Source organism: Dermacentor variabilis, unplaced genomic scaffold (assembly GCF_050947875.1).
Source record: "Dermacentor variabilis isolate Ectoservices unplaced genomic scaffold, ASM5094787v1 scaffold_13, whole genome shotgun sequence".
Lineage (NCBI taxonomy): Eukaryota > Metazoa > Arthropoda > Arachnida > Ixodida > Ixodidae > Dermacentor > Dermacentor variabilis.
In genome coordinates, this window is record NW_027460291.1 from 22,196,420 (window position 1) to 22,210,038 (window position 13,619).

Genomic DNA, 13,619 nt, shown 5'->3' on the forward strand with positions numbered 1-13,619 from the left:
TCGTTCAGGGCTGCCCACAGACAAAATACTGCGTGCCATAGTACCTACGACGATTTTTCTGAAGTTGTTGTTGGGCAAGATATGAATGTCGGGCTTCAATTTTGCAAATGTAATATTGCCGCTAAAATTGGGAATTAAAGCTTTATTATAAAGATATTTTTTTTTTTACTTGTGACGTGAGTCATGTTTTCCACGATGCCGCATTTGTATTGGCTGCCAAGCATTACAGTCTGACAGAAGATGTGCACATGGGCTTATCACACGTTATCAGTGCAGCACCCTGTGTTATTTGGCGCAGGAAAAACAGCGTGTATATTGCTGCATTCGCGATCTCTGGGAAAGAAAGCGAAGGAGAGGGGCACCCGGGGAACGTGCGCCGTATCCAAGGCGGCTGTACTGGTGCTGAAACCCGGAAATTGTCGATATCCTCGCCTTCCTCTACTACACCAGGGGGGGGGGGGGTTGACAGAAGACCTATGGGCCCCGGTTGCCAGACGACCTAGCTACGCCACTGCACGTGCGAATAGAACATTCGCGGCGCTTGGCCATGGCTTGGCGATGAAACCTGCGTCAAGGGTGTGCGATAAACATGCACCTTCCGTTCAGCGTGCTATTTATTTTTTTTAGGAGAACCCAAAGCACGCATTATTGATAAACTCCGGTAGTAATCGTCACGGAAGCGATTAGAGCACAACACTGTTCTTGAGCGCTTGAAGTTGTTTCGCTTCACAGCAGCCTCCCACTCAGCTGAAAGCTTCTTGTCTTGGAGGAACTAATGGAACATCGGAACATCGTCGCGGCCGCTGGTGTTCGTGTAAGCGTAGGCTGCACAGAACGCCGGCATGATCGGCCTACAAGTTCAATTGATGCTGCGCACGTCAACTACCACTCCTATATACACACAAATAAAGGAATGTAGGGTCGAGCAAAGCAGATTAGGACGGCACGCACGCAGAAATAAGCCCGGTCAGGCACGGTCGCGGAGACTGCGAAGGAGCGGAACACCAGTGTTGACGTCACTAAGCCACGGTTTCCAGTCTCCGCTCGCATCGTCAGCAGCAGCGCGCGGCGCTCGACGGGGGGCGGAGCTACAGCGCAATTTTAACCGACGATTGCGTCGCTCCTAAGTGAAAAATCCCCCCCCCCCCAAATTTTACCTTCATGGTTTATAAGGTTCCCGCATCCGTATATGAGCGTCTTATTGAATTCGACAGACTCTTCAGCTTCCCTTTAAATAGTACCTCCGTAATGACGCACAGCCTGCCTTGGCGCCGCATACAGGTGTGCATACAACGGCGTGCATACAACGAACCTACTGGGTGCACCAGGTGGATTTTGGCCAGGTCAGCCACAACATGCACTCGCGGTGTCTCGCATGCTGTTGACAAGCGAATAATGGAGGTGTAAGTGCGATGCCCACAGAGTTTGTAGGCTGAAAACTTGGTACACATTGGCACTTTAGAGGGCACCAGATACCCCCATCCCCGCACACGCTAGACGCAAATAAAATCTGACAATACACTTTCGTTGGAAACAAGCTGCCAGAGTGAAGTTCTGAAGCAGCAAAGAAATTACAACTATATATGCGAGAATGCAACTGATTGAAGCCAGCACCTTCAACATGGGTCAATTTGGCCCGTTATATCTTGTGAATAAAGCAAATGTGGAAACATAATATCGCACCCACATTTTGCACAACATAAGTGGACTTCTATCGGAAACTTTTTCAAAAACTGGAACAGGGATATCTTTTTTGAAAAAAAAAATTTAACTTTTTTTTTCTTGTGTTTCATGTAGGGAGATAACATTTTGCTTAAATGTTGTAAGGAGAACTTTCAATGTTTGACACTTTTTCAAGTTTCTGTGTATAATAGAAAACGTGCCAAGATGTATCAAAGTTACATAATTTTTCTGGTTTGGGCAATGTTTGGAATTCTTTAACATTTTTTCGTTTGTGGACAGCATAAAAATACACATGGAACTAATTTACTGTGAAGCGTATTAAAATGAGCAAAAAAGTTTTTCGACAACGCTTTTAGTTTACATTTAATTCGGCCGTGAAATTGGAAAATATTGTGGTAAGTGATAAACGAACGCTTGCACCACCACCTTCAAATATTTTTTTGGCTTGCTGGGAATGCTTTTCGAGAATAAAATTTTCGGTTCCAGGCAGTTTGAATATTCCTACATGACATATAAATAAAACTAGACAAAACAAAAATATCAAGTGGGCATGCATGTTTGATCTCTCCTGGAATCGCCCTATGACATCAATGACATATTTGTCATGGCATGTATGTCAACATAAATGGTATGTATGACATGATGCCTTCGTGGTGGCTTCTTTAACTTGGTTTATGTCAGTATATGAACAACATGCATTCATGACTTGAATAATGAAGACATACAAGTGCATGTCATATGATGGTATCAATGACATAGATGGTATGAATGACATGATGCTGTCGCAATCATTTCCTTTTGTATCTGAATGTGAATGACATGACATGGGTGCATGACAAGACATTAATGACATGCATGTCATGACGTTAATGACAAGACATGAATCTGCATGTCATTCTTGTCATGTTGTGCATGTGTCTCGCCACACATATCCTGATACATATCCAGCTAAAGAAATGACCATGATGCCATTACCTCATCTCATTTCATTTGTCATGGATATCCGGATATATAACTTGTTATAAAATGGAAATCACATGAATGACAATTGTGTGATGATGTGGATGACATGTCATGAATGTCATAAATGAGATGACTATAATGGATTGAATGGCATGCATTTATTTAAGTGACTATATTCTGGATATGCGTGTAATGACATGCATGTGTGACGTTAATGATGTCATGACATTTATGTCCTAAAATGATTGGCATGAATGCGTTGGTCTGTATATCAAATCATGACATGATTCCCGTGAATGTCATGGCATACATCACAAGAACGAGATAAATTTATAACATGCATGCATGCATGGCATGGCATTACCATGACAAGAACCTATGACATGAACTTGATCCAACCCAGTGGACCAAGTTGTCTACTACTTGGGCCGATGACTATATGCTTGCGTTCGCGATGCCGTGATGGTCGTTGCATTGTCATTCCAGCCTTGTAATCCAACTCTCACCTTCATTCTCGCGTGCCATCTGTGCTCGAGCCAGGGGGCACGCGTGAGAAGATCCAGGCATCTCGGCAACAGAGCACCAGGTGGTGGTTGCATAGATATGTTCAAACAGTGATTGAAAAGCAAGTTTCCCACGAGCGTTGGCTTGAAGCTGGTTTGATGTGTCAATCAATCATGCAACTATGTTGGTGCCTTCAAGACACCGCACATTTGTGGCTGATGGGTAGCAGTGATGCATTAGCAGTGGCGCACCAGTGAAAACACAGTAAAGCAGAGATGATCTGAATCGTGTTCTTAGTACCATAACTTGCATATGGTATAAGGATTTTTTATATATGGCATCTAAAATTTGTTGCTTATATCAAAAAGATCTTGTGAACTTAATGTAAATGTGGTTTCAGTTTCAATATCACACACTGCATTTGAGCGAACCCAGTGCACTAGAAAGTAACTTGGAGTGACAACAAATTTTGAGCACCGTGCAATCCTCGGCCATATAGCTTGTGGGTAGTTTACAGTGCTTGCCTGTGTGATCTAGCCCAATTGTTTCCACAGGCAGTGCAGCTGTCTCTGGCAAGGTTGTGCTCAGTCACCATAAGTTCACTTTTCAACTCAAATCAGAGCAAATTATGTTGCACCAAAAGTTGGGAGTTGTCTGAACAAAAGCTTTTAAGCTAGTTACTTGGCCAGCATATGTTTTCTATCATGTGAACACGTATTTGCAACATGCGTAGAAAATTCACCAGACGAAGTTCTACATTTGCAAGTAAGCTGCCTGACAGCAATACTGAGGAGTTGCCATGATCATGCACTTTTGGTAGTTATTGTTTTCACTCTACCCTTTTTCTGGCCAACAGCCGCTTGCTCCTTGCATAGCAGTCACGTGTCAGGAACACATGATAGTCACTATCAGGCAGCTATGATGCATGCATCATTTTCAGCAGAGAATTTCCATTTTCCTAGTTTTGTTTTGGGGTGCCATTTCTAAGGGACTCTGTTACATATTTTGATTATGTCCTGTGCATATGTCAGAGTCAGCACATTTGAGCGATGCAGTTGACAGCTTGGCCTAGTTTAGGCACTGTCAAAGTATATGAGTTTTGTGCCCATATAGTGGAAGCGTCTTGTTCGATGCCACTGCATTAAGAACCAATTTTAATGCAGAGTCTTAAAGAGCTCAGTGGAGATGACTGCAGTCCATCAAATAAGCTGGTATCCGCAGCCTCATGAATGTGGTTCCAAAAAATTCGTCAGGAACAACACTACCACGTAATATACTCAATGATCAGCTGTGTTTCAAATTTGCTTGTTCACGTTTTTTTTTTTTTATGGGGTTTTACGTGCCAAAACTACGATCTGATTATGAGGCACGCCATAGTGGGGGACACCAGATTAATTTTGAGCACATGGGGTTCTTTAATGTGCACTTAAAGCTAAATACAGAGGTCTTTCACATATCCTTTTCTCACATTTTTGCATTTCGCGCCCATCGAAATGCGGCCGCCGTGGCTGGGATTTGATCTCACAACCTCATGCTTAGCAACGCAACACCAAAACCACTAAACAACCACAACGTGTCTGTTCATTTTCAACTCGCTTGTTGCAGTCTTTAGCTTCAAGTTTCTTTGTTATGCGCTATTTTCCAGCCTATTAGTTTAGCACAGGCAGCATACACTGGTAATTTTTCTTTTCTTCAGGGGCATCGTTACATGGCTTGTGAGTGGCTTCTATATGTGTCTCAATGTATTTTTAGCTGTTTAGAGGTTTCCATCTCACAATCTGAGTTCCTGTGTGACTACTTGGCCTAGGCCACGGAGTAAGACATTTAGGAGGGGAAACTCCCGTCAGCGCGAGCGACCAGATAAGGTCACAATTGTTGTATGCGCCGACGGGGCCATATACAGTGGCGGCGGTGCGGCGGAGAAGCCGCAGCGAAAAAAAAAATGCAGCGCCCGGGCAGGCTGCTCCGGCGCGCTCTCAACGGCGGTAATTTCTTTCCAGGCCGCCAGCATGATAACGGCTCCGCGGGCTTGTGACTTTTTCTGGTTGCCGCAAACAGCGGAGTTTCCACTCCTAAATGTTTCTTGCACCGTGGCCTAGGCAGACATTCCTGCACAGCTTTTCAGAAGGCCGACTACCAATCGCAAACCCATCACTTGCCAGGGTATTGAAAATTACCTCAGTCATTTGCATGTCTTCGAACTGTGGGGTTTCAAATTTGCTCTTGGGACAAAGGAACGACAACACAGTTCTGCAGAAAAAGGTAATTTATTGCACCTTTTATACACTAATGCTGGCTAGCCAAATTTCAACTAATGGACGTGCCGAAGGGTGCCAACAAATCCAAGTCCGACTCACCTGGGCAGGATACTGAGCAAATATGTTTGCTCCCATGCTGGACGCCTAATCTTTTGAGTGTACAGTCACATGAATGGTGGTGCATTCAAAAGATCATGTTCATCCATTCTAGTATTCCGTTCCAAAGCCTTTCGCAGGACGGTCTCACGAAACGTGCCAATGGGCACGCAAAGCGCCCACACGCACCACCGACCTCAAGCTGAAAAGGGGAAGGCCCATTCCCTTTGCACCCGAGTATCCATGCTGCTCAACCTGCTCTCGGGACATGCCCTCAGCAACTTGCTGAAATTTTCTCCATTGATCCTTGTGCCTTCAATCTTCAGTCTAGAATCTCTTGCATTTCTTGCCAGTGTGCAATAACACAGGAGAGATTGTTGCACTTGTGAATCATTATTCTCACTGTGTCTGTAGATATCTAAGATCCAGTAAAACCTCGACCATTAATATAATCCCGTATTGTGCGATTTCCTGGCACCAACATTCGTGATCGATAACGCAAAAAGTGAGACCATACAGTTACGCTTCTTTTTATTGGTTAATATGTTCCTGGAAAACACAATCTTTTGGCACGAACATTTACAGCATCACCAAACTGCGATCAAATAACTATAGATCCCATGTGAAAAAGGTGCAAGGCATGCGCAATCAAGAACAGTAGGTGCCTGCCATAACCGCTTCCCTGCAGTACTTGCATGCTGTGTCATGTGAAAATGCCGGCACCCACTCACTTTCTTTTTCCCGTACCAGCAAATCACCTCGCAGGGCGTTGCAATAAGCATCTTCACCTATCTGTGTCTCGGCATGTTGCCATTAAAAGCGTACCGCATGTTTTTAATAGGTGATAACCCAAACGCGCCGCTGTTCCCTGCTGCAAGCGGAATCAAGTGAGCGTCATGCTTTGCTCTGGTGGCATCATATTGCAGCGCTGTCCACCAGGTCGATTTCGTTTCGCTTTCCCGTCACCTTTTAAAGCACTATGCAACTGGAAAACGAAAAAGCACATCTTGGGCTGCTAGGGCCTCACCATCTCGATGCATTTCAGCGTTTCATGCCTCAATGAATGTATAATATTCGCATTACATAGGTAACTACAATTGAGCCTGTCAAATTGTTTAGTGACTTCGAGTCTTGTGCTTGCAGAGTTAGTACATTTTTCTGCAGAGTTAGCAGAGTTAGCAGAAATGCAGAGTTAGCATTTTTTCTCGCATTTCCAAAATGCTTGAAGGTTCTATGGTATTCACATATGCTTCCCGGACTATGCAATACCTCCATGACTGCCAGTATCTCAGCTGAATTGAATACCTTTCGTAATGTATGTTTTCATTGCCTGGTGAAGGCATTGTTTATGCCATGAAGATTTACATGAATATTCATTGTTAAATATCCTTTTCACAAACCATACTGTTCTTGCTTTGCTCAAAGCATTGACCCAATTTGATTTAAAATTATCTTTGTATCTGTGATTTTTCAAATTATTGATGTCCACCTTTTCATTTGTTAGTACGGTCAACTTTGGTTAATTCAACCCTGACAGGACCGACAAAATTGAATTATCCATGGGTCAAATTAAACAAGATGCAGAAAAAGTGCAAAAACACTGCTGATTCATTTGGAACATATTTGCAATACATTTGTGATTTAAGGCCACAGCAGTTTCATGAGGGCTCTTGATCTGATGATTTTTATTTTAACAAGCGCTGCACACATAAGTTGTACTGATATACTGCATAGTCACCGCCAAAATGTGCCGTTTACACGGCGTTTATGGGCTTCTCTTTCTGGACACGCTCCACCATCTAGTGTCGTAGAGTCCGTGCAAGCTTGATTCGGCCCAGCACTGGAGAAATTTTGAAGGATTTTTCTTTGTCATTAAAGAGCAGCACATGCTCAGTGCCTCCAGTCAAAGAGGTTCAATGAAATGCGGCACAGGCCCATTGGCAGATACGCAGCGACTCAAGTTGTTCCAGTGGTTGGTTTCAAACTCTTCCCTCAGCACAGCAGCCCTATGCTCGATCCATCAGACTATAATAGACTACCAGTGACCCAAGTTGGGACAAACAAACAAACATGCCAAAAAATGTGTGAAGTATCTTAAGAACGCTAATTGCATTAAAAGGCGCAGACGACACAAGTGCTACTTCAGTTGTTAGTAGAGCTTGTGTCATCTACATCTTCTTTCATTCTGTTGCTCAAAACTAGTACTACCTTGGATCTGTTACGGAGACCTGAATACTGAACACAAAGGCTGATGTCCCACACAGCAAAGGTTCAGATAAAACTACAAAAGCTCACTAAGTGATTCTACAGAAATTCCAGTTATTCCTAAAGCAGATGAGATCTGTGAGTACATCCCAATTGCAGGCAATGGCATGATCTGCTGCAGGAATGACTGAATTGGATTCTGTGGTTTTACGGGCCAAAACCATGATTTGATTATGAGGCATGCCATGGTAGGGGACTGTGGAATAAATAATTTTGGTCACCTTTTTAACATGCTTCCAATGTGCAGGAATGACCGACAGAAAATTCACAGGAGGCATGACACCGACATCTCAAATAACAAGCTTGGCAACATTTGTGCAGCCATTCAGAAATGGCCCAAGGGCAGTAGATGTCTAGTTAAACATGCCTCCAGCTTTACACAATGTCTGCAAGGTGCCAATTCAGATAAAATTCACATTGACCATTCCATAAATGTTTGTCTGAAGAAGCATTGCTAAAAGGCGCACCCAGCTGTCATTATCAGTTGTTGCTCATAAAGTTTGGCAGCAAATGCATCTCCTGTCATAACACCCACAGGGCTGCTGCTGAAGCTATTGATGTGAGCATGCGCAGACGTTTCCAAATCCTGCATCCAACTTTTTCTCTTATTAAATAGCCACTGACCCCAGTATGGTGCTAGAATTCCTCAAACATGCAAGAAATTGTTATACTATGCTGTTGTAATATCACCACTTAAAGATGCATGTCAAATGCATTGCAGCTTCTTGATGTAGGGTGTGCTGACAAGCGCTACTCTATACATAATGAAAATTGGAGGTGATCGTCTTGTATCAAAACCTGTTGCTGCACGTGTCAGGTCAGCCTGGTGCGGTACAGTGAAATCTCGATAAACGTAACCGCTGCTAAAACAGACCACCTTCATGGTTGGTTGGTTTTGTATTCATGCAATGCTCTCTGCAGTGTCTCTCGGTAAATGGAACTACTGATAAATGAAACCAATTTCTCTGGTCCCTTGAGGTTCCATTTAAGGAGAGTCCACTGTAGTTGCAAACCACACAATGGCCATGTCGCCAAAAGCTGGATGCACTTCGTATCAGTCATGCTTTCCTTTTTCACTGTGCACTTCTCTGCATTTGATTCAGCATGGGAAAACAAGCTGGGTCCTCTGCTGTCACTTCTCTCATAATGTGCAGTGCCTTTCTCCCACTTTCGGCAAGACAGTCGCAATGCAGCTTTAACCAATGAACTGAGCTGCACATCAGTGAGTCGAGACTCCCCGCCTCATTTTTTTTTTGTGCGTAGGAGCTCTTGCAAACACACCCTATGCTAAGAAGCTACATTTTATTTACCACCCATTTTAAATTTGGTCTTAAAAGATGGCATAATTCATTATTTATTGCACATTCAAGGAATTGAGGTCTTGTACTGTGATTATGGAACCATTAGCAAATACGGAAATAAAGTGAGACAAAAGTCTGTTAGTACTGCTCTAACTTTTTTTGATATGGTGCCTTCTGCTTTGTATGTCATGCTTTCCATTACAGCTCCAGTTGACTTGTGTTGTCCCTTCTGATCGGTCCTTTATTTGCACTGCTATATCATAAACAGAGCTCATCGACTTTCCGTGCTAATGCACTGTACTTTATGCATAGTCCTTAACATTGTAGAATGTTTCACTCATTTGTGTGTACATTTTTATGCATTGCCTTACAACCAAGTTTAAATTTTTTTTTCTGTTGTACTATATACTCTTGACTGCTCTTTGTGGAAACGAGTCTATCCCCCTCTCACACAATAAAGGGCCTCTTCAATTATTAGTCAGACAGTCCCAGGCTGCTTGGGACTGCTGTGCCGAATTTAATTTTCTCAAACAGATTCAGAAGCTCCTGCCACCAGTCGAAGAGCTTCCAGAATCGCGGCATTTTTCATGGACCAGAATCACGGACTGTCCACAGACTTTCGGAGCTGTCGGCAGATATTTGCTCGGACACGTGCAAGCAGCTAGCAGAAGATGGCTGCCTTTAATAGATGCGCATGGCATATGACGCCATGTTGTGGAAATGTGCTTCTGTGTACTTTGCACGTTTCAGATGGCAAATACTGTGCGCTCGGCTATTGCACCTGTTACATTGGTGCTTTGTGTGCCCTCATGCAAGTTTTTCACGAGCGGTCTAATTGCTGCAGCCTTAGTCTGGTTTTTTTTTTTTTTTTTTTAAGAGGGAAACACAGCGATCAGGTGCACATGCTTACTTTTCTTGATGTGTCTTGCAAAATCTGTTATGCTCGTTGCTATATGTGTAGTGAACAGGTAGATGTTGCTTTTCACGTGAGTGAAACAGGTGTGTGAGGAAGCATATCATATATTGCATGTGGCTGTTTCAGGTCAGTAGCTGGGGTAGTAATAATCGCAGTTACACCGATTGCTGTCTACATATTTTGAACCCTTCCGTAACAAAGTTTGAGCGTTTGCTTTTGGACGTGCAAGATTAGTAGACGGTGTACACATGCTCTCTTCTAGACACGCATCAGGCCTTTAATTAAGATGGTCTCACGAGCTTTGACGATATCAGCGGGTGTTTTCTGCATGAACAGCGGCGTGGTACAACTGCGATTTTGCATATGTCCATGTGAGAATTCCGGTTAAATTTCAAAAGCAACGTGCTAGCTTAAATACATCGGTTAAGGGGCATGAAGAGCGAGAGTGTGACGTAAACTGCACTTTGCAAGCACATTCTATGCGCTCAGGCTGAGATTCCACTATGAAAGCTTTACGATTGTGTCGGCGATGTGGCCCCTGAGACTGCACCTAGCTGATAGCCCCCTAGCTGGATATCTCCGAGTAGCTAAGAGCAGACGATGGCAGCCAGGAGAGTGACTTCCGGTCCAGTGCTTTCGAAGGAAACCTCGGGCAGTCCCCGATGGCTGGATGACGTGACTGTGAGGCACTAGTCTTTCAGGGCTAGTCAGACTGGAAGCCGCAGATGGTTTGTGGACAGTCCGGGACTGCATAATCTAAAAGGCCAAGTGTTTTCATGTCTGAAGCCATGAGGTGTCTGCATAAAGAAAGACTACGCCCCTTCTTGAACACATTGGTGCGTGCTCATTCATTTGACATGCACTACCCAAAATTTTTTGTAGTCAAACAAGGAAGGCATAAGGAGCGCTTACAATGGACTATTTTCCCTATGGTGGCAGATCCAGACAGTTTTTTTTTTTACAACAGGAACACACAGCCTCCTCAGACCCCATGTCCCAAAACAGTCAGTTCTACATCCTTTTCAAAAACCAAAGCAAGATGTATGCAGTACCATATACGTATGGTGTACCTTGTTACTAGTGGTTTTTAAGAAAATTGGTGCCACTTTGTGCAAGATTGTTGTATCACAAAAACACTTGGGAAGGCCAAGTGCCACTAGATTGTGCTGCAATCAAACATAAATGTGTTACTATGCACTGTTATAGCTGCCATGTCTTTAGGTAAACAAGAGATTTCAAGCAAAAGGTTTTCAGCTTGGGAAAAGACTAGTTAGTGGAAGTTTGACCCCAGACATCTCTTGGGTCTGAGGCAGTTAGCATGACAGGGTTAACACATTTCACTTAGTAATATCTTTTCTCTTAAATTGTCCTTGCCACTGTAATTTTACAGTTACCCATTTTTGAGAGACTTGCTTTCGTTACAACTTGTATGTGGTGCCTGCAGGCCCTCTACATGCTCGTAATGACTTCTAAGATGATTTCAAACAAACGTGCAAGCATGCAACAGCCAATGAACTGGCCAAAACGATGGCAGTCCATGTGAACACATTTCAAAAAGCCTTTCTCAATGTGCAGACTTTGTGAGAAAACAGCACAATCAGTGATTAAACTTGGCTTCTTGCTTCTCAGACATTGCTGATGCCTGTTCGCTCCATCTGTTCCACAGCTGCCTGGAGGTTTGTATCAAACAGTTCACAACGTATAGGCATCTCGAGCGAGTAGAATGGATTCTTGAGTGCATAGTCGGCATACAGCTCGAACAGACGACGTAGAAGTGGTTCCAGAGATGCCTGGCGGGCGTCGGCAAGCACAATGAACTTGATGCCTGTCACAGTCTGGTAACAGTGCAGGCGGAACGCACCCGCTTCCAGAACCTCGATGCCCGACGACTTGGGTTCAGGCGACAGCTGTGAGGCAATGGCATAGAAGGAGTGGAATGTGCTGGCAAGAACAATACGTTCATTGGTAGTCAACCGGGGCCGTCCAAAGCGGATGCTCAAGGGGTAGCTGCAATGAGGAAGATTAGTGAAGTTAAAAACTCTGCTGTGCGCTTGTAGCTAGGGTAGTTTGAATGCAATTTGTTGTGGCTTCCTCTTTGCACAGGCTAGCTTTTTTCATGCAATTAACCAACTCTGGCTTGATCAAACAAAAAAAAGTTGGAACCGGTTTTCTTCTGGAAAATCGGACAGCTAGCAAAGCAAGGTTAAGGTTTCGAGTCCAAAGAACTCGGCCGATAGCACCAGAACAAAACATCAGCACTGGGTGCCTGTGACCTCAGATGAGCTGGTCGAAGACTGGGCGTGTTGGTATAGCATACTAGAAGTTGGATTGCGCAACATTTTGACGGGACACGCAGATGAGAACCAGATACAAAATTGTGCGTTTCTCTTCTGCGTGTCCCGTCAAAATGTTGTGTAGTCCAACTTGCAGTACTGAAATGAGCATCACATGCGACAGTACTTCACAAACATGCATACATAGAAAGCACAGCGGCCACATCCATTGCATAATGCCAAAGGGCTTAATCGATGGCTACGTCGTGCAAATACAGAAGGACACCCTGCTACAGGTAAGGCGCCTAGGGTTCAGCGTATGTTTCTCGTTCAGGGGCAAATCGAGCCAGTCTACTGGCCTGTCATCTTGTGAAGCAGCTTTTCGTTAGCACAGTTTTTGAGCGCATACTTGGCCTCGTCGGCGACGACCGCTTGCACGTCTCTGCCGTCCTCGAGCAAACGCCCGGTGACTGCAACACCGTTGACAGCCATGACCGCGTGACCCACGCAGACGCCGTCACGCTGCCCGAACACCACCACCACCCGCTTGAGCACGTTCTGGTAAGACAGGGTCATGTCCAGAGGGTATGAGAACGTCTTCTCGATCTCGACCCGAGGCAGACTCGGAAAGTCGCTGTGGAAGATGAGGCCGCCGGACTTGCTCACGATGTAGACGCTGTAAACCGGCATCGCTGCTCCGGCAGGTCTGGCGTGGCCTACCTGAAAGATAATTTCGGCGGTTTAAACTGTTTAAATTGCCGCAACAACGACCGCATCAGCGAGATACGATGACGCGACACAACTCGGGTTACTTCAGCGTCGACACTCGTCAGAGCAACCGCCCCACGACCACTGTTCCAGCTTGGCTTGGCTGCTCCACTGTTCCGCTTAAAACGTTTCAAAAGTATTTCAAGGAAAGGCGTGAAAGTAAATTTCGCACGTAAATACACTTCTAGCATATATTTTTTATTCATATCAAATTTACAAACAAATAGGTCATGAAATCAGGAGTTCGGCGAAAACTCGTTTGGTCGGGGTTGCTCATACACTCACTCTTCGAAACATTTACACCATTTGGGGCGTATCTTGTCCCACAACAATAATCGTCATCTATCTTGCCCGCGTTTCCTTTCTTTAACGCTGCGAGCCCGGCACTTTCCAGTCACGAATGGCATGCCCGTTATCAGTGCGACGCAGCATTCTCGACAGTTTCAGGAAAGGAAACGCAAGCAGGGCGGATGACGATTATCGTTGTGGAACAAATATACACCCCAAAGGGTGCAACCGTTTTAAGAGTGTAAGAACACTTTACACCCTTTGGCGTGCCCCTTCTGCCACACAACAATAATCGTCATCTGCC

General features: G+C 44.5%; 1 protein-coding gene across 1 annotated transcript; it reads right to left on the reverse strand.

Moving 5' to 3' along the window:
* Positions 1-6,018: 6,018 nt before the first annotated feature.
* On the reverse strand, positions 6,019-13,119 carry Trs23 (trafficking protein particle complex subunit 4-like protein Trs23). The gene is made up of 2 exons (XM_075677533.1): positions 12,669-13,119; positions 6,019-11,993 (listed from the first exon to the last, which is right to left on the reverse strand). The coding sequence occupies exons 1-2, from the start codon at positions 12,947-12,949 to the stop codon at positions 11,612-11,614; spliced, it is 663 nt and encodes a 220-aa protein (XP_075533648.1). The 5' UTR covers positions 12,950-13,119; the 3' UTR covers positions 6,019-11,611.
* Positions 13,120-13,619: the final 500 nt, after the last annotated feature.

What these genes read in the sequence shown, in the direction of transcription:
- Trs23 (XM_075677533.1), bottom strand. Translation starts at nt 12,949, where the DNA reads ATGCCGGTTTACAGCGTCTACATCGTGAGCAAGTCCGGCGGCCTCATC. An exon ending in GTCGTCGCCGACGAGGCCAA is followed by an intron (nt 11,994 to 12,668) that starts GTATGCGCTCAA and finishes TCCTCATTGCAG; the next exon opens with CTACCCCTTGAGCATCCGCT.